Source organism: Lepidochelys kempii, chromosome 7 (genome assembly GCF_965140265.1).
Source record: "Lepidochelys kempii isolate rLepKem1 chromosome 7, rLepKem1.hap2, whole genome shotgun sequence".
In the NCBI taxonomy this organism is placed as follows: domain Eukaryota; kingdom Metazoa; phylum Chordata; order Testudines; family Cheloniidae; genus Lepidochelys; species Lepidochelys kempii.
The window spans coordinates 94,904,906-94,927,127 of record NC_133262.1 but is presented as its reverse complement, the minus strand read 5'-3'; the positions used below and the strand labels follow the sequence as shown (position 1 = coordinate 94,927,127).

The 22,222-nt window shown below is 39.3% G+C and overlaps 1 protein-coding gene across 10 annotated transcripts in view; it reads right to left on the bottom strand.

Moving 5' to 3' along the window:
* Window positions 1–9,628: 9,628 nt before the first annotated feature.
* The window catches only part of CPEB3 (cytoplasmic polyadenylation element binding protein 3), a 189,742-nt gene continuing 177,148 nt past the window's right edge, over window positions 9,629–22,222 (bottom strand). For 9 of the 10 annotated variants that reach the window (XM_073353901.1, XM_073353907.1, XM_073353911.1 and 6 more), the window contains one exon: window positions 9,629–15,274. In XM_073353901.1, coding sequence (XP_073210002.1) covers window positions 15,047–15,274 — 228 coding nt within the window. In that variant the 3' untranslated portion in view covers window positions 9,629–15,046. The remainder of the gene's footprint in view (window positions 15,275–22,222) is intronic. The other variant, XM_073353906.1, reaches the window with a different exon arrangement.

Genomic DNA, 22,222 nt, shown 5'->3' with positions numbered 1-22,222 from the left:
GATCTCTGCTATGATGGACAATGTTTGAACCCTGGTGATGCCCTCACCAGAGAAAAAATTAACTAAGCTAACTAACACTAACTCAAAAAATGAGAGGAATTGTGAGGTTAAGAACCACACAGAGCTCCAACTCCAGCCATGGGCAGTAAGAAGGAACTGAGAGGAGATCACCGCTGCCTCATAGCCAGAGGAGTACCTATGGCCACGAGGTGCAAACACTTCCTTCTATGGGTACTGCTAGGCAAATTATCTGACCCTGATGAGCTGGGCGCACCTATACCTAAGTGGAATACACCGCTGCATCTGCCAAAAGGAGGAGGTAGGCTTCTCAGGATTGCCCAGAGGCAGTAGCTACAGCTTATAATATGCAATTTAATTATTAGAGGCCACTTATGCAAAAAGAGGCAGTTGCAGGAGCTAGACGGAAAGCTACTAACTACACTTCTAAATTCTAGCAAAAATGAGGATACAAGAGCTTGGGGCTTGAATAGGAACATTTAAAAGATCAAAGAAAAAGTGTTGTAGTCTTGTCCTGCTCCAATTGTTCCTCTTGTTCTCAGGGGAAAGATCATGGTGACCCATCTAACCTCAAGCATCACTTTAAAAGGTGAAACCAAGAACAATTTAACATAGTGCCTGTTAGGAAAGTGATTTTAAGGAACAACTGGCCTACGCCTGAGATGCAGGACTGCAGCTGCTGTATGAACAGCAGACAAAATTCACTTTTCTGCAACTAGTCCTTTATGATGTCTCAGAAAACTATTAGCAAAAGGCTTAACTGCAGGAGTGATGTCCCCCCACTTTTGACACAGTCCATCATGCTATACACCATACCTTGGAGCCCAGCCTAATGGGATGGGGATAGGGTCTGAGGCATTTTTGTCACATCACAGACGAGTGGTCTGACAGATTTATAGGATTCAACATATCCAAGCATTTCCTTTTCCTTCTGGTCTTTTAAGACCGTTTAATTTCACTAGGGATTATCTTTCTGCAACCTTAAATGCAACAACAAATTAGACACACATTCACTGAGTTATATAATGGGCATATAGATTTACTTATTCAGCAAAATCAGTTTATAGAGCCTCACTTTAACTAGCAAAAAGTGGTTTATTTGAAAACTCTAGTGATTTTTGACCAGTTGTTCACATAAAAAAATGCCTTTTTTTTTTAATAAGTAGTAGCGGTACAGGTTTCAGCAGCCGTTTTACAGAATGAAGGAGACAGCTTTTGCACTGAGTGTTCTTAGCGCAGTTGGACTTCTTTGGCACAAAACATTTCTAAACTGTTGACTAATCATTAGGAAAACTTGCATCCTAGAATCAGCAGGGTGAACTCTTTATATATGAAGACAATGTTTGGGCCTGACAAAAACATTACTTTTGAGTAAGGCTATGTTTTAGTCACTGGTATTTTTAGTAAAAGTCATGGGCAGGGCATGGGCAGTAAACAAAAATTCACGGCCTGGAACCGGTCTATGATTTGTACTATACACCCCTAATTAAAACTTGGGCTGGGGGTGCATGGGGGTGTGGTCTGGGGGCACAACAAGTGCTGGGGGCATGGCCTGGGACCCCCACTGGTGCTGAGAGGGTGGGTGAGCCGTAGCTTGCAGCCTGGGACCCCTGCTGGTGCTAAGGGAGGGTGGAAGGGCTGGTAGGCTGCCTATCCAGCTCCATACAGCTCCTCAGAAATAGCCAGCATGTCCCTACAGCTCCTAGGGGAGGGAAGGCCGGGGGGCTCCATGCGCTCCCCTGCCACAAGCTCCGGCTCTGCAGCTCCCATTGGCTGGGAACTGCAGCCAGTGGGAGCAGCAGGGAGCAATGCCTGCAAGCAGGTGCAGTGCGCAGAGCCCCCTGGCCCCTCTGTCTAGAAGATGCAGGGACATGCTGGCTGCTTCCGGGGAGCCCCCTCCCCAAGCTAAGCACTGCCCCAAACCCTTGACCCAGCCCTGATCCCCCTCCCATACCCAAACTGCTGCTGCTGGCCCAGGGGCTGCCCAAGTGTTCAGGCAGCCTCTGAGCCAGCTGTACCAGCCACTGCAAAAGTCACAGGATCTGAGACTTTCATGACAGACATGCAGCTTTTCTTATGAGTGGTGGGGCAGTGCTTTCATTATTCAGCAGCAATGGCTGGAAAATTCCTTCCTCAATGCTTGTTCCTGACTCTAAATATTCTCGAACACCTCAGCTATGTACTGATTTATTTTTCTCCTTTTTATATATTTTCTGCAGTTTTAGGAAATGACAATACAAACACATACAGTGCATACTTTCTTCTGCACTTCAAGTCCCTGCTGTGGTTTCCGGTGTCCTCCAGGGCTTTCTCCAGCAAATCACTAGTATGTATTACTATCTCTAATGTAGTCAAGTATCAATTCATTTGCTTAGTGAAGCAGCATATGCAGCTAATTATAAAAGCTAAGAAAAAAGCTATTAAGCCCCATTAACCCCCTTAATTCAGAGGGTTTAAGGAGGTTCCAAGGCACATATTTCCCTTCTGCACAGCAAAGATCTAGAAAAATCGTACTTTGCTTCTGGTCCATTAAAACTTCTCGGATACTCTGATCTCTAGCTTGTTCCAGCTCCAGCCAGGACAGGAGGGGAAAAAAAAAAAGTAAGAATGGACCCTCTGTACAATTCTCTCTCTCTCTCTCACACACACACTCACAAAATTTCCCTCAGACTTTTATTGCTCCCCTCCCAAGCTTTTTAATCTTTAAACCACCTTGTTTGTTTCTTCTACAGTATGCATAAAGTGCTCTTAATTCTCTTATCTGGGGACGTTAGTGAGGCAGGAGCAGTCCCATAAGTAAGCTGCACACACTTTTCCCTTTGGTGCGGTAATTGTTAATTTGTGAAAGTCTTAAACACAGTTAAACAAAGTAGGTCATTGATCAGAGAGAGCAGTGGGTTAGGCAGCTCCTAAACAGAATGAGTTTAGATAAACTGTTTTATGGCTGTGTAAATAAAAGTAACCAAAGTAGGCTGAAAAGTCTGACTAAATCTAAAGCAACAGGGAAGTCAGATACTAGAGTGACAAGCTGGGCTGACATTCCAGATGAAATGCTGGCTGTACTGTAGTCAATAAGAGTTTTGTCATGGATTTAAATGGACTAACTCCATCCTTTCGGCACTGTTTTGTGCTTAAGTATTACACATATTTCTAACTAGTAGGTGATCTTACATCCCTGAATATAGGTTGCCAACTTGGTAATATTTAAAAACTGGACACTCCAGCAGAGTGCCAAAACCTCCCCTGCCCCCTCTCTTTCCCCTGAGGCCCCAGCCCCACCCCTGTCCACTCCTCTTCCCTGCTCACCCTGTTGATTGCTGCTTTCCCCTTCTCCCCCTACTCCAGGTCAGGAGGGACTTGCCTGCAGACCTGGAAACGGGAACTGCAGCCACCTGACACAAGTAGGAGGCAGCCCCAGCTGAGTGGGGCTAGCACAGGTGATGACCCAGCGCCTCCCCCCCCCCCCACTAACTGGACATTGGGTGGCCGGTCAGTAGATCAGGCTGGACACTGTTTGGTCCCCTTTTTGACCAGACTTTCCAGTCAAAAAACAGGTACCTGGCCACCTACATGTGTACCATGTATATGAGGATTTTACACATGGATATTTCTACGGTATGTTGTCCAGAGGACTTGTATCATTGGCCATATAGTAATAATCTATAGCTGCTCTACATTCTCATTTCATAAGGGATTAAATTCTTTGGATTTCCTTTATTTGCGCACACAACTGCAGAAGAAAATTTAGCACAGCAAGCAACAAAATTAAGTGGTACAAACAGACAAGTTTGAGAGTAAAATAGTTCAGTTTTGAGCTACCCAAGGATTGAGCAGGAGCGATTTAAAAAAAATTCTAAATTAAGACATACCATTTTGATAGTGTCTTTTAAAATACAATGAAGATTAAATTGTTAAAACTTTGCCCATTAATTCTAGATGCAATTTACTCCTGAAGATGACTTAACTTCAGATTTTCCTTTTCAAATAGTTGCTGAGGAAGACGCCCTAGCACAGAATGTCATTGTTTGCTCCCTAACGCCCAATATTCAACCCTAGTTTTGGCCCGAAAGTTAGGTAACTATTTGCTTTTCTGCACACAGCCTGTTTGCTGCAATATGTACTGCACATTAGGAAGGGTTAGTTAGTTTCTGAACCCAGTTTTAGCCTTCTGAGAATTTCCTAACTGATTTTGGTTTGAGGCAGATCATTCATCTACCTTTCTGTAATTTGATAGAATTAGATAAAGTACTGCCCCTAACTTCATAAAACTGTAAAACAAAGATCCTGGAGGAAAGATGAGATCATGGGTTTGTACCTTAGCTATGAGTTCTTGGCTGTATTTGGCTGAATTACTTTACTGGGCAATTGCAAATTGCAGTTTTCCAGTGACTTGCTAAACCTTTACAAGCTAAAATCTCTGATGCTCTTGTCCACACTGTGCATGCTGCAGCTCAGGGTTGAGCAGGACTTTACCTGCATTTGTAGCTCTGGGCTGCCCCAGGCCATCCAAGATCCTGACACCAGAACAGAGGAGGGAGGTGCTATCTCTTGTGCTCTCAGTGACCCACTCCCGCTGGGCCCAGGCAGCATGGAGGAGGAAGCTGCCTGATACAAATACAGAGAGGACAGGAGCTGGGCAAGGGAAGTAGATCAGGAGAAGAAACTGGGTATGTGACTGGGACTGGAGGCTGTTGGTAGCAGGCTGGGGAAAAATGGGAGGCAGTAGGTGTGGGGTGGAGGGAAGAACGCCTATAGCTGACCCCACCACTTGGGACAGGGAAGAAGAGAACCCTACTGAAGCTGGTTCCCCACACTTGGGATTATAAAGAATCCCTGGAATTGCAGAGGGAGCAGTGGTGTGCTGAAGGGCAAATTTGGGAGGGGTGGGAAGAATTAATTAGAATTTTTGGCAAAAGCTGGAAGCTTTGTACCATCTGGCAGCCAGCAAGAGCTTCTGCAGCTAGGGGCTAGAATCACATTTCTTTAATAAAGTGGGAGAGTTGGCAACATTAATTGTCACACGCACTGTGGAGGAGGGGCAGGAAAAGTTCAGATTACAAAGACAAAAACTATACTCTTCAAAAAAAATTTAATTTTGTTTTTGGTCTAGTCTGCTCATTTTTTAACTTTTAGGATCGGCAATGCTGGGTAAGAGACAGTCATTTTGAGACAAGATGCAACATGTTTATGGGTGACCAGGATAACCGTCAGTGGCAGGAAGGGATGGTTTCAGACTGGCTATATGCTCAGTTTCTACATTTGAGTGGCGTTTCCTTTTAAAATCTAAACAAGATTCACAAAAGTAAAAGTAATTCCTCCTTGCGACTAGCTGCCCAGCCACTGCTAGCTGGCTGTTTACTATAGATTTAAAGTAAGCATAGCAGAAATGGAAAAGGCAAGGACTAAACGATTTTGTTTGCACAAAGAAATAGGAGTAGGATGGTTACACCTAAAATGTCTGTGCTTGTTCTCAGGCCAACAGCCAAAAGACCTATAACAGCAACATAGAAGCAGAGAACAAACAAAATTTTAAAATACTAGGATGTGCTACTGAAAGGGTGTGTGGTAGAAATCTGATGTAAAGAAAAACGTGAATTAAAAAAAATTCAGATTGTGCCCTTTAAACATCCAACCACTACTCGTGTCAACACTGACATAATTTCCTACTTTTCCTTTGCTGTCTACACTCTCCTGCATTCTTCCTTTTGACTAGATTTCATTGATCTAACAAGTGATGCTTGTACCCCTCCAGAAGTCATTTCTCTTCATAGCTGAGTTTTGAGGCCACGGTATCTTCAAAAGTATCTTTGCCTGTCCTCCAGTTATCTTCAGATTGCATGCAACAAAAAGAAACCAGCTTCTTTTCCATTGGAAGGATGGTCAACTGTGTTGCTGCCCTCCTGCTGCAGTTTTACCTTCATATTAATTTGGCCACAGACATTTCCTTAATCATTTTGTGCACTGCTGAACTTCCTATAATTTTCTTTATTCATGGAATTTTTTGTGCATTTTACTTATTCACAATTTCCAGTTCATGGGTGTGTACTTGTCTACCTCTTGGGCACTCACTAAACTGTCCATATTTAAATCCTTCTTAAAGATCCACTCCTGATAAGTAGTCAACAGTGACTAGTATAAAAATTGACTAGTATAAAAAATAAATAAATCTGTTTTTTGTTCCTCTTCCCCTAACCTCCTTCAACCTATCTGTCCTTAGACTGCAAGTTCCTTGGGATGTTGAATGTTAGGACACCTAGCTCATAGTTGGTGCTACCATAAACAAGTAATACATCAACATCTACCTACTCCAGTATTCAAACAGTTCAGATGGCCAACTGAGTCAGTACAGAAGGAAGCAGTGTGGCCGAGCAGATACTGGGCATCATGAGACCTGGATTTCCCCCCCCCAGCACTGACTTGTTGTGTGATTTTATCCCTAGGGGAATTTTTGTTTCTTCTTCCAGGTCAGGGAGAAGAGAAACAAATGGGTTTTACCATAATTTCATCCCCAGATTATTTGAGGCTCAATATCTTTGTGTCCCCTATTTTTTCCCATGTTAGACTAGATCTGACTAGGCAGCAATATTACAGGAATAACTCTACAAAGTTTCCTCTTTCTGTGTCAGCATCACAGAAAGCTTTTCAGCACTTGGAAGGTCATATCTTCATTAGGGCCCTTCTCTTCCTCGAGCGTTTAAATTGGTCTTGATTTAGGTGCTGGAAAAATCTGGCAACTTTACTAGCTACTGTACAAACTAACTACTCACATTGAATCAAACCGACCGCAACAAAAAATAGGTGGTTTTTAATCCAGTAGTTTGTAGGTCCTGGGCAATTTTAACCTTTTTCTGATATTTCGCAGTAACCTCACTCCTGCAGATTAGGAAGGAAAATTCCTTATCCAAAAAACTCATTTCCATGGGTTTATTTTGGATATGCTTGTGACTTAAGCTTCCTGTTGTTTGCGTGATAAACATCATGTGATGCACCATCCTAAGTGGTATAAATTGCGATGGCCACATTTCTCATGAATGATAAAGCACATAGTATCTATTTAGAGAAAATAAAATTGATTCTTCTTAATAACACCCATGGAGAAGCAATTAAAAGTCTCCCTGCCTATTTATGTTATTTGGCTTTTACATTTAAATAGGTAGGGAAAGCAGATTTCAGTATTAAGGCCTGGACTGTGGCTTTCCCACAAGAGCCACGAAAGGGGCCATATAAGTCCCTTGGAGGCCTTGTTTATATAAGTAAGCTGACCTGGTGTAACAAATTAGTTTTTAAAAACAGATTTAGGGGGAAATGTTGCATGGATGCTTATGTTGGTTTAGCTTAATCCTAACAGAAATAAACCACTCAAACCAGTGCAAAAGGCTGTGTGAATTTTGGTTTAACTCAAATCACACCTTAAATTAAACTAGTGAAAATGTCTCATAGGCAAGACCGCAGTCGCAACATGATTCCTGGTTCCTCCTGCTAGAGGAGGAAAATCATCTGTGCACCCTTATAGATGATACAGATTACTTTCACCAGCTCATCTGCTGGAGTGTTGCAAAGAATGCAGAGTAGCAGCCCCACAGAAACTGCTCTCGCCACTACACTGCTACTGATATTAGCAGGTGAGTAAACCAGGCCACAATGGTACCCTCAATGTCCTATAGAAATGGAGCTTGCTCTTCATGCTGAGGAAGATCAGTTACACGCTATTTACCTATCTGCACTTTAGAGCTGACTTATTAAACATATTTTAGCAGAATTCCCCACTCAAATTTAGCTGTGAAGCACACCAAAGCCCTTGGCTTCACTAAGTGCAAAATATTTATTACCAGGATTTCTCAGTTACTGGGGACCAGTCAGAGCTATTAAAAAACCCTCTACTGTATTCTAGAAAGAGCAGTGTCTAGGGGAACATTCCTCTCCCCAGTGTCTGTTCATTATAGGTTTCAAACATTTTCACATAAGAGTATTCTGCTTATCTGGTATCCAAGAGTGAGCCATTTCTTTTCATGTGGCTAAGCAAGGGTACATGCCAGTATAGTCTACCATAATGCATGCCAAAGATGCTCAATGCAGTGAGGCAGTAATATAGAATACTCAGCTGGCCCAAGTAAACCAGCCAGGTTTTTGCATACCTTTTCATAATATAGTTATTTATTCCATCTATAATCCTAGCCTGTTTCCAATTAAGTACAATATACACACTGCAGTCATTCTGTGATTTTTAGTGCAGATAACTTTAGCAGGATATTGTGCTGTTCTTATACAATCAACCACAAGAAGGGGGTGACAGAGCCAGAGTAGTGGTCTTATATCACTCACTCTTCCTGCTGCTGACATAGCAGGATTTAGGTAGTATTAATGCAGTTCATGTTGCAGCTGGTATAAACTACAACAATCTTCAGGCTGCTTTAACTTAGCACCAGGGGGACCAGCTCTGCACAGATGCTGCACCAGGATTGAATGAGTGCAAAGGTGAGTTCACCAGATAGGAACAAGAGTCCCTTCTAAAGAAATATTTTACATTGCTCTAATTGTTTATTTCACTTAATTTTTCCTCCCTCCTATCCTTAAAATACAAAGCACAAACTAAATACATAGTAATATAATTGTCTCTTGTTGATCAGTCCAACTTTTAGCATGTGGCTAGTGTGAAGCTACAGATAAAGCAAGTGCAATCAAAATTAAACATCTAATATTTGTTGGCTTCTCTGAATTTATCTCGAGGGTTTTTTTTGTTTTTGGTTTTTTTGGTTTTTTTTAAGAGGTATTTGGGTTAGTATTGTGAAAGACAAACTCCTAGAAGTGGTAGGTGATAAAATGAGATCTTTTTCAGGATCTTATAAAAGAGACAATTTTACAGCTTCTCACAGAACAGTATTGAAGGTTTTCCCAGTCTCTACAGCATTGGAACATATTGGACAATATTTATTCCAGTCAAAAACTGCCAGACAGGCTTTTCATAAACTACCCTATACTTACCTCTTAGGCATGTTTATAAACTCCATGTTATGGGAGAAATTGGATTTTGTCACATTTTGTGTGCTCCCAAGCATGTTTGACAGAAATAAGTATCAAAAACTTTGAATACTGAAATATACAATCACATTTCTAGGGGAAAACAACTCATTCTGCTTACTTACATTTCTGTGAGGAGATGAAGAAATCTGTTCTGCATGACTCATTTGGTAGCAAAACAAATTTTGTACGAATACAGTTGAATGGTAATTATGTTTTGCCCTTTCAAAAAGCCCTACACCCTTTATACTAATTTCATATGAAGTAAAATTTCTATATTCAGCTTCAATTTAATTAGATTAATGCCTTAATGTTAAATTTAAGAGTGATTTTGGGAGATTTCAGACATGAAAATCTCCCAAAATCTCTTACATTTTGAAGGCGAAAGAAAAAGATTAAGTGGAATTCACATCAAAAGAAAAAAAGATAATTGACAAGCATAGTTTTTGTGCATGTGAGCAGGTGTATTTTGCTTAACTAATCAATGTAAAGAGGTTTTTAGTATAAGTTCTGATTTTTAAAACCTATCATATATCCCCATAATACATTTCCCAAGCTTTCCTTAGAATATGCAAAGGATGACAAGTGTCAGTACTTCATACAACTAGATTTAATAAGTTGTTATTACAGAAAAAATAAAGTCCAAACTACAAAGTTTAAGCAATAGCAGCATTGAGCTCCATGTTTAGTCACAGTACTGCAGTTCCATACAAGCATTAGTCCAAGCCAAAAAGGTAGAAGCCTTGTTAGGATTACTAGCAAAAACAATCCAAGAAAACATGTAATAAAAGATACAGTACATTTAAAATTAGTTAGCTGAAAAACAAGTACAGAGATCTTAGCTGTGAATACTCTAAAAGTTATGTCCATTATTTTGACAGCAAAATTACAAATATCTAATACTTTATACCCCAACAGAACTACATCCAGGAAAAAATAGCTGAAATGATTATCCCATATTAGCATCCTGGTTTTCTACATGTTGCTAAATTTTGTTTTCATATAAAATTTAAATGTGCCAGAATTACATGATCATTATAGTTCCTGACCAGCTACCCATTTGGGGTATAGAGTAGTTACCAACATGAATATAAAATACTCTGTGGCATGATAGAACACTACAGCAGCTGAGATTGAGAAGAAAGTGTGTCTGGTTTAAAAAAAAAAAGCTGACATCATACAAACCAGTGTAACAAGCAACTACGTACAAGCCAGATTAAACAAAAGAGACATTTGTACAAATCTGTGACTAATCTTTCACTCATATCTTGCAAGTAGAGATGTCACAATACTGAAATATTAACATGGGAGCTTTTCCCAGTTAAGCGGTTTTTTTTTAAAAACTATTCTAACAGAGATAGTGAAATCAGCAAGTTATTTGCTAACAGCATATTTGCAATACAATTTATTTTACCCCATGCCTTGCTAAGGAGGCTATAAAACACAAGCATGTAGGCAGAAATCTAAGCATAAACTTTGTACCACTTAAGAAATTCTTTTATTCCCCCCTTCAATCCTTAAACTCTTTTATATTTGCAAATATTCCAACCAGTAGTACCTAATTTTAGTCTAAATTTTACCTCACTATTCTAGTGATCTAGTCTATACATTACTTATGGAACTGAATACACAGAGGATACACACAATGGCCCAACTCTGGACACATTTCTTTCTACAAGTTGTAGGTGACCTCTATCACACCAGCATACATTAGTTATGAAAGGTCATCAATAAACCAGTTGAAATAACTGATCTCTCCAGAGAAGGTCATTGTATGCCCTGTTTACGCAACACCAGTTTCAATCTGGATTGTTTTAGGCACCAGAGTAAAGAGTCACTGGCTCTGGGATGTGGGTTCTGCCGGGAGAATATGGAAAGGGAAGGGTAGGTGAGCAGCGGTGAAGAGAAAGTGAAGAGACGCTTTCATGGCAGCCACGGATGCTGCCTATGCAAGAGACTAAAAGGACAGACAGAAAAGAAAAGCAAATAAAAATTGAAAAAGATGAAGGAGCCGAACAAATTGTCACATGTAGTGGTGATATGGGTTACTGCATTGCTACCAGAAAAGGACATACATTATTTTGCATTAACTATATGGCTACCAATAATACATGGTAACACCACTGGAAAATTATGCAGTTACCTGCGTTAACATGTTTACTTCTTCTACGTCTGTTCCATGTCATCAGTGAAAAATTATGAAAGAAGGGAAGTTATTCAGAAAGGGGATAATTAAATAAATAAATAAAGATGGTGGCAGAATACATTCAAAGGGGATAGGGCAGATTTTAGGACATTCAACTGAAGACAGTGTTTGAAAGAAGAATTTAAATAAGTTCATGATAAAAAAAGCAATGGAGCATTATGCTGAACAGACAGGGTCATAAACCCATTACTTCAGTAGATTTTAGTTCGTTATAATAGCAATAGCATTCATCGGCACTGGTGTTGTATAAATCTAGATAGTGAACTGGTACTGTGACATCCCTGTTTCCCTAAATCATTTTGATAAAGGAAAAGGCTTTTCAAAATATCACATTTTTCTGCTTCATTCTGTCATTTTATTGCCCAATTATTCATTACATTTTCCAATCACTTTATATAACCATTTTCATCATTGCCACACTATTGTAAACCACATCAGCAAGTTAATACATAAAGCTTTGCATTTCAAAAACTAGACACTTTAGTAACAATATTACAAAGGTTTTAGCTTCAAAAATAACTGAAAATGAAAAAAATAAACTTTTAAAGAATTAGCATCATAAAATTAATTTATTCCAAGTAAAAATACAAAATAATATTAATGACATTGACCAGATATGAAAGTCTCTCCCAGAAATAACTATATTAATGGTTGAGAAAGCACTCCTTAAAGAAAATATGAAATAAAAATGAAAAATATGTAAATATGTTTAATTTTTTTCTTAGCAAAAAATCTTTCTAAAAATAACAATGAAAATTTGTCTCAGTACAAAGGCTACATTACTATTGAAAATATACCAGCATGAAGAAAAGGTACATATTTGACAGTAGAAAAATGATCTTAGTGAATCACAATGTCTAAAGTCTGCAATGAAAATAAATCTGCAATAAAGATTTATGCCTTTTTTCTTTTCATTTTTCTTTTTTTTTATACAAACAGTACAAACAGTATTGCACATAACAACAAATAGTCGAGGTTAGGTTAGCCTTCAAAAAAATCGACTAGTTCAAGTCTCACAACAGAAAAGGCCACAATAGGACCTGTTGTACCCAGGGGCTTCTTAATCAAGTTGCAGTTCAGAACACCTTATTTTAAAAAATATTTTTTTTGAAGGACCCTCTTAATAGAACATTAATAACTCAGGGGCACATTCATGTACAAAACAAAAGGGAGCATGTTATAATTTAATAAACTAAAAAAGTTCTCTTTAAAAAATACAAACAGAAAAACTCTCACAATTCTGGTCAGTCGTGCATAATCACACTTGATTATAAATATACAAATTAAGGGAAATATTTCTTCACCTTTTGTTCACAACTTTCAGCACCAAATGGAGTTTGTGTTTACATATTTTCTTTATGACAACTTTGTTGTTTAGTTTTAATCCAACTTTATGCTGTACTGTACATCTTCATCTCTGTCTGTCTCTCTCTCTCTGGGGTGTCTCTCTACATGAAAGAGGGGAATTTCTTCAAAAAGGTTTACTTATTTCACATAATTAGGTAGATTTCTGTAGGTTAGCTATGATCTTTAATATTACAGTTATAAAGCTTTAACTTCTTCATTTTCAAAAAACGCAAATAAGCATGAAAAAAATAAAGTTACCCATCTGTTAAATCATTTTCTTGCAGAATTAAATTAATATATATTTTTCTGAATAAACTTACTTAGAAAATATCATTTTCTTTCCTATATTTCAAAATTGAGGTATTGCAAAAGATCATGTCAGTCAGAAAGCATGCCTTTTTCTTTAAAAAAAATCATTGGCCGACTGTTGAAAACTGTCTAGATACAAAAAGTAGTGCATAACCAAATGTCTTTTACAGATGAAAAAAAAGAAAAGAAAAAAAAAAGACAGACATCTGGGCTGGAAAAAACAATATCACCAAAAAGCCCAGAAGTAACCTTGAAAGGGATAATTATAATAAGCATTTTAAACCAGTAAAAAACTATTTTTCTTTTTTCAAAAACAGAAAAGTTTCTTTCAAAGCCAATAATTGCAACTACACATTGACAAAAAAAAAAAATCTTACTAAATTAGACACAAACAAGGACATCACAACAAACAAAACCCAGAACATTTAAATCTACTATGCGGTGTCATATCCAGTCAGATTGTCCCCAGAACTGCAAAACAAAGGAGGGAGGAGGGGAACAGTGTACACAGTCTCACAATCGTAAGTACACCAAGTGTGTTTTTATGCTATTATCTACTGTCCCATTGGACATGCTAAATAAATGTCTACTGTGTAAGCAGGTCTTAATTGTATTCAAGCATCACAGGATACATCCAGGGATCAAAGAGTTAACGCCATACCCAGAAAGCAGACATCTCATATTAACTTGTGTGCAGACATTTCTTTAGCACCCCACTTTTTCCTAACTTGCTTTAAAATGTGCCTAGTTTCTCAGTTTGACAGTCTATCTGATCGGTAGTGTATGTAAGCTAGTATGAGCTCTTTGGTCTTCTGGACAAGGTCTGCAGCTACATAAATGGTGCAAGCATTAGGAGAGAGATTGTAACTAAGAGCTCATGTTTTTGTTTATATGCCTGTTATAAACTGTCAAACGTGTGTTAATGTTGGATATGAGGCTTTAACAGTTAAGTTTGATCACAGTACTAGACATAATCACTTTACTATATAAAATAAATTGCACAATATATAACAGAGCACCGCAAAGTACTTCATCTACCATCCACAAATTTGTTTTAAGAATATCCTACATCTACTTTTTATATTTGCTGTAATATAGGTCATTCTGTAATGGGCTGATCCTAATTTCAGAAGCATTACATTTACGGAGGCATGCCTTCCTCCAGTTAGTAATCATTTTTTCCTTTACTCAGTATTTTGTAGCTTACATAGATTCTTAATTTGTGCATTGTGGGCAGGTTTTATATTAGACATATATAAAATTTATTGCATGCAGCAACCTGATTAAGTAAACATGCAGTCAAAAATATTGACCTTCCTTGGAAGCTTTCTGTATGCTATACTGATCTCCTTTCAGCAGCCATCTCTCTATTTTTAATCACATATTCATTTTTTTAAATTGATACCCTAGCCTGAATAGAGTATTATGGTATTAGTAATACCATTTTAATAGCAGCAAAAGCTATTGCAGCATACATTTACATAACACTAAAAGACTTTAAAAAAACAAACAAACAACCCACCCTCAGCAAAACAAAGAAAAAAATCTGATCCAGCTTATGAGGTATCATCCTTACAAGTCAAAATGGAGAGCAACTAAAGGCTTATTTTCTTTAAGGGTTATTCCTACCTCTAAATGACCCAAACTAATGATTGCTGAATATCTGTTTAAGTTTTTGCTACATCTGCCACCTATTTGTGAGTATTACCTTTGGTAAGTCATCTGCTAGGGGCAAGTCTAAGTTTCTGAAAATAAGTGCATGCTCCAGTTCAAAAATAAAAATAATAATTATAATAAAAAATCTTTATCACATACACATCAACCCAGTGGTGGCTGATGAGAATGGCAGTCTACGTAACGTCACTAGTGACAAGTCTTATGTAGGAAATTAAGGTACCAAGCAGATGTTTGTGTGAATCAAAGTGCAAAATCAGTACAGTTACACTCTGCCGGTTTGTATTATACTGGACACTGAGTTCAGTAATGTGACTGTAAATAATAATAATAGTAATAAAAAGACCCATATCTTCGTTAAAGTCGAGGACAAATGCACAGATTTCCAGAACACTAAGCCCTGAGGCAGCGTTCTCTTCTTTTCACCTCGATTTTATCTACTCCAGTACTTGCTGCTGGGTTTAAGCATAGGGTTCAGCTCCAGCGGAATGGAACATGGCGTGGCCGGTCACCTCCCTCCTTCACCAGTGGTTTGTGGAACTCTCGCCCAGCACGAGAGTGTATGCTTGCCCAGCAGTATTCACAGTAATACTGCAAACAGGTAACATTGGCACAGAAGAACGGAGCAAATTTTCCACCACAGCGAGTGCCCTGGCATTCATCACACATCTGATCATCCAACACATATGGCTTCACTTCCACCTGTAATGGGAAAAGAAAAATTACTATCGGAAAAGCAAATGCTTTACATAGTTCTTTCAAATGCTGGTTAACGGAACAGTATTTTGATTTGTTGTTTTGAAGTCTCATTAATGCCTTTCAAGTTATGCTGGTTGAACCTCAAAAGGCTTTGTGATTGGTATGAAAATTTGGCAGGAAATCCCATGAAGAAGTTTGCTTTGATAGCTTTCCATAATTCCTGCTTTCAACTAAGATGGAAATGTGTGAAACTAGTCTCTCTCTCTCTCCCGCACTCCCTCTCTCAGAATTTCTGCTTCTGGGTGCAAAAGTGTAGAACTGATCAATGAAATTGTTTTTAATTGTTCACTTTATTAATATAACTTCATAAGCAAAGTTTTATGAATGAAACATTCATTCTTAAAACTGGTTACCCCAATAACTGGCTAATTGAGTTTCACTTTCAATCCAATTGCTGCTTAAAATCGCTGAAACTTACACTGTTTCAACATTGTAACTTCTGCTCACTGTTTGTCATTCCTTACACTTGTCCATATTGTAATTCAAACTCCATTTTAACTTGTCCCAAACTCCATTTTAAAATGCTCACTTCATTTTGTAAAAGCTTGCTGCAACCTTCATTTTTGCAAAACCCTGCGATAATCTTACTAGTTTAGTTTAGATGTGTGAATGAGGTACGTATGGATGATGGAATCAACCTCCAGCCCCAGCCTGTCCTGATGAAATAAAGTGTAAACACCCAATGGCTGAAGATGCAGACAACAGCCCTGACAAAGTAAGAGGAGTCCACCCTCAAAAAGAAAAGAACAAAAGTACAATTGAAGAAACATCAAAGCCAGGTCCTAGGCTGAAAGTCAGGTCTGCAACTGATGAGTGATCAATCACACTGAATCTAGAGGCAGCGTGACACAGCAAGACCTATAGACTCTGGATTCAAACTAAAGCCTACAAAAAGGATGGGTGAGATGGAAGACTTTGGAGGGTAACATTCTGCTGCCAACATGGAAGGGCATCGGTGCATGCCCAACAGAGACCCAGCTCTTCCTTGTGCCCGACTTTCCTGGCCCGTTAGCCACCACAAGCTATGAACCCAAGCCACGAACTCAAGCTACATTCAGGACTGGTAACTATATAGCAGCTGCAGAACCTGTGTGTGTGTGTGTGAATGAACGTGTGAATGAATGTGAAACTGAATGAAATGTTATAGCTGTAACTGACTGCCTACTATGATTCTTTCTGTATTCACAATAAAAGTGACATTTTGGTCTTATCCCCTTTCATAAGATCCTGCTGGTTTTTATTTTATTGGTATAACAAAAGCATCCAGTTGTTTGGATGCACGTCAGAGTTAAGGAGCAGGAAAAAATTGACTTATATTGTTGAACCTCAGATGTCTGGGTAAATTCTTGTACCAAATGGAAAGCAGGGATGATCAGACAAGAACAATTACCATAAAATAGAATAAAAGATTAAATGCATTACCACAATTTGTACAATGTTTGGAAGAGTCACTATCTAAACTATTAACTCTAGAAATTTTCAAAAAATGGAAGTCTGAATGCACCGATGGTACTGTAGGTCCCGAAGGATGCCATGCTAACTGGTTCCAGTCTGCCATATACTTTAATAATCTCTGTGACCAAAAGGAATCAGGGAGCCTCTTGAGCAACAGAAGAATTAAAGGTGCAAAGCAGAAAGATATTTATTTCTCTATTATTTTGTAGGGTGCAAATGGGCTATTTTCACAGTTGACATCAGCTGAGGGCCATAAGCGGACTATCCTCTTGTAGAGGGTCCAGGAGGTGGCTGCTGGCAGGGTACTCTTAGTGAGGTAGCCTCTCTTTTGGAACCGTTGATCTGCCAGAGCTTGAATTTGATGACCTTTTGGTTACATTGCAAATCCCATCAGTTTTCAACAGTTTCCAGAGAGGGTGGGAATGGGGATTTGTGGAAGTTTTTAGTTTGGATTGTTCTTGTACATTAATTTGTGGACATTCGTTTAATTATGGGAGGTGTTGTGGATGGAGGTTTCTGAGTTATTTCAGTTGTTGGCTTGTAATCTACTGGAGAGGAACGTGTGTGCTAATATTCTGCATGTGTTCCCAGAGCTCTGGATGGGCACAATTTAAAGAAATCTAACTACCTAAACCAATTGATAGAGATCTAGAAATGGCTACACAATAAGCAGCCTATAGTGGTCCCACTCAAGCCTTTAATTCTGTCAAAAGCTCAATATTTCTGGACACTATCACAAAAGCAGCACAAATAACCAGGACAGATAGGGTTGCCAACTTTCTAATTGCAAAACCCAAACACCCTTGCCCTGCCCCCTGCCATGACCCTTCTCTGAGGCCCCACCCCCGCCCACTCCATCCCCCCTCCTGCCATCCCTCACTCACTTTCACCAGACTGGGGTAGGGGTGTGGGACGGGATATGGGCTCTGGGCTAGGGCCAGGGGTACAGAGTGTGGGAAGGGTCTCCTGGCTGAGGTGCAGAAGAGGGCTCAGGGTGTGGGAGAGAGTTTGGGTGCAGCAGGGGGCTTGGACAGGGGGTGTGGGAGAAGGTTTGGGTGCAGCAGGGGGCTCAGGGCTGGGGTAGGGTGTTTGAGTACAGAAGGGGGTTCAGGGTGCAGGCTCTGGGAGGAGTTAGAGTGTGGGAGGGGGTTCTGACCTGAGGCAGGGGGTTGGGGTGCAGAAGGGGGTGCAGGGTCCAGCCAGGCAGCGCTTACCTCGGGCGATTCCCAGAAGAGACCGGCTCCTGGGCTTGAGGCAGCCAGGTGGCTCTGCGCGCTGCCCCTGTCTGCAGGCACCACCCCTGCAGCTCCCATTGGCTGCAGTTCCTGATCAATGGGACCTGCGGAGTCAGTGCTTAGGGTGGGGGCAGTGCGCAGAAGCCAGACATGCCAGTCACTTCTGGCAGCCATGTGGAGCCAGGGCAGATAGGAAGCCTGCCTTAGCCCCGCTGTGCTGCCAGCTGGACTTTTAGCGGCTTATTAAAATCTCCTGGATTGCTTTCAATAGCAACCGGGAGATTGATTCTGATTCCGGGAGACTCCTGGCCAATCCGGGAGGGTGGCAACCCTAAGGACAGACTGTAACTGCTCCTAACAATTTCTCTATGTTCCGTGTTTTGTGAGATATTGGTTATCTCTTGTGCTGACCCCTGCTGCCCATCTTACTCATGGCAGTGCAGCCTAAACTGCATTTGCATTATGATCTAGCAGTTGTGGCATTTCAGTACATAGGAATCCCTTCCCAGCTGCCTAGGTACATACCATCAAAGCAAAGCAGAATGTGGAGGTGGAAGGAAGAGTGAAAAATAGAAACAAAACCACCAACAAAAGCCAACCACACAGTAATGAGGATAATAGATTCCCAGTGTTCTATATAAGAACATATAGATTATTAGATAGATCTAGTTTTTGAAAGTGGCTTTCATGAGAGCATTTAAGTGGGAAAACAAGTAGAAGTTCTGTGTTAAAGAAATATTACCTCTTCCAGGCAAAGGATACAAACCATTCATGGATCTATTTCCTGCATTAGTGGGAAGACACTGTTTTTACTTTATGACCAATTATTACATTTCACACAGTTTGAGGTAAGTTATAAAAGATTTGTCACTAAGAAAGTGACCATTTCAAAACTGCATATACCCTAAATATTTTCCTGTTGATGTGTAACCTTGGATTATAGCCACAGTTATTATATATATATATAATCACCAGCAGGAGAGTGAATTTGTGTGTGGGGGGGTGGAGGGTGAGAAAACCTGGATTTGTGCTGGAAATGGCCCAACCTGATGATCACTTTAGATAAGCTATTACCAGCAGGACAGTGGGGTGGGAGGAGGTATTGTTTCATATTCTCTGTGTGTATATAAAGTCTGCTGCAGTTTCCACGGTATGCATCCGATGAAGTGAGCTGTAGCTCACGAAAGCTCATGCTCAAATAAATTGGTTAGTCTCTAAGGTGCCACAAGTACTCCTTTTCTTTTTGCGAATACAGACTAACACGGCTGTTACTCTGAAACCAGTTATTATATGTTAACCATCAAGCTATCTACCTTGGGACTTAGCTATATATTTTTTATCAGGAATTGGGGTGGAAAAGGAAGATTTCACTTAGCTCTGGTGAGTGCCAAAGTGGTTTAGCATACTGTCCTCTAATTTTGTATTTCATCATCATAGCATTCCCTGTACATATCTGCATGATTACTTTGACATAGCTTTGCTTTAAAGGGTTATTTTTTAGTACCAAAAAGCCCTTTTGATTTACCTTAAATATGAACTATATTTCGTAATATTAAGCCTTTATTATGATTTGGCCTTGCCGACATTTCAGTGAAATAAATGTTGGATATGGGATAGAGCAACAATACACCCCCCCCTCTATTATTCCTGTAATCAGATGATCTCAGAAAGCAGTTTACAAACATTAAACAAACTCTACATCATCCCTTAGGCTTTGTCTGCACTACCACTTTTGTCGGTAAAACTTTGTCAGTCAGGGGTGTAAAAAAACAACAACAAAACACACCCCTGAGTGACATAAGTTTCACCAGCAAAAGTGCTGGTGTGGACAACACTATGTTGGCAAAAGAGGCTCTCCTGCCGACATAGCTAGCACCACTTATTGAGGGTGGTTTAGTTATGCCAGCAGGAGAGCTCTCTCCTGCTGGCAAAGAGTGGCTATATGGGAGATCTTACAGCTGCACCGTAGTAGTGGTGCAGCTGTGCCACTGTAAGGTTCGTAGTGTAGACATTGCCTAAGACATTCTATCCTTGGGTGATGCAATAATGAGGTATATCAGCTGAGTAGGGTACAAATTATCAGCTTCCTGTCATCTGATTTCCGTGGCCATTGCATATGGATATCTTGATAGAAGACTTGAATGTGTCCTTAAGTTTATAAGTATTTGTTAGATTTAGGAACATAACTAGAAGAATTGAGGGAGAGTTACGGTCCTTTGGCTGAACAACCCTATACCATTTTGATGCACAGTGAGAGCTTTTATAATTTATCAGTAATACCAGCATAAGCCTTTTGTAAATACAGGAGAGCAACTGTCTCTTCCTCTGTTCATAGGAAACTTACTTTTTACACCTACACCAGTGTCCTATGAGAAGGTGCAACTTATGTTCCTTCACTAAATCCCCCTCCCTCCAGAAAAAGCTGTCTGTATATACACACACACAGAGCACTAAAATCCAGCTCATTTTGAGAAGTCCTACTTTTTGAAGTTTATTTTAAAATGTGCAGCTACAATCATATCCTTTACAACAGAAGATATACATGATCTCATTCACTTTGAAGACCACATTTATTGCACTAATAAGATTTTCCTTCCATGCCAGTGACCCAGAAAATCTCAGTTTGGATCATGAAGCAAACTAAACTACTGGACAATTTAAACAGTAGCTTCACATCTTAAATGTTAACTTGGCATCACTGCTAAAAATACCATTAGAATTATTGTCATTTTTCTCAGCCTTGCTATGCCCTATTTTCCCCTCACAAAGCACTAAAGTAATATGTTTAAGTTAAATCTACAATGACTCAGTGTCAAAGTAATTATATGCTGAGCCTAATATTGATACGGTGCATTTGTGACAAAGGAGCATGAGTCAGATTTAATACTGAATTTTCCTTTCATTTGCAGACTAGAAGCTTTATATTTTATTCTTACTATTGAACTTAAAGTTTACCTCCATGTTTACAATTTAAAAAACCTAAGTCACAAATTATTCAGTGTAGTTGTAGCTCTGTTGGTAGCAGGGTATGAGAGAGACAAGGTGGGTGAAGTAATATATTTTATTGGACCAATTTCTGTTGGTAGGAGAGTCATGCTTTCAAGCTTACATAGAGCTCTTCTTCAGCTCCTTCTTCTTGAGCTCTGTGTTCGCTCAAAAGCTTGTCTCTCTCACCAATGGAAATTGGTCCAATAAAAGATATTACCTCACCCACTTCGTCTTTAAGTCAGAAATTGAAATTTAAGCTTTTCAGAGATTGACTCTGTCACATTACACAGTACAGTAGAACCTCAGAGTTATGAACACCAGAGTTACGAACTGACCCATCAACCACACATCTCATTTAGAACCAGAAGTACGCAATCAGGCAGGAGCAGAGAGACACAAACACGCACACAAAGGCAAATACAGTACAGTACTGTGTTAAACATCAACTAGTAAAAAGTAAAGGGAAAGCAGCATTTTTCTGCTGCATTGTAAAATTTCAAAGCTGAATTAAGTCAATGTTCAGTTGTAAACTTTTGAAAGAACAACCATAATGTTTTGTTCAGAGTTACGAACAACCTCCATTCCCAAGGTGTTCGTAACTCTGAGATTCTACTGTATAGTATAAATTTAAAATTATTAGAGCACCAGTGTTTAATACTTATATCTGCCAAAAAGTCTACAATTGCTCGTTCAATTAAACATATTGCAGTTCAAGAGCAACACATTCTGAAGTCAGGAATTTTAATTTTTTATTTTATTTTATTTTTTTAAGTGTAGAGTATAGATGTTGATGCCAAACAAAGCAGGAATTAGTACTTTGATTTACTGAAATACCTTGACCAGTATTAAAAAACCCAAAACATAAAACTACAAAACCCATTTATTTGTGAGAGTCAGTTTCAATTTTTGAGGTTCACCCACTTTCAGATCTTATCATAAGCTTCACAGTTTATTAAGTAGCTTTCTGTAACTCTGGAAAATAAACCCAGGCTTCAACTGCTTCTCACTGAGAAGATAATCACCTTGATTTGAGTATCAAATATGAACAAAAAACGGTGTAGGTATTTTTGTGGTGGATTACTATGCTCTGGCAATTACACAGTAGGATTTTCTACACAGTATACTCATTTTGTAAAATCCTATAGATTCACATATTCAAGAAGTCAAGACTCCTGTCAGATGCATTAAAAAAGAAACAGCTCTTATGGATGTA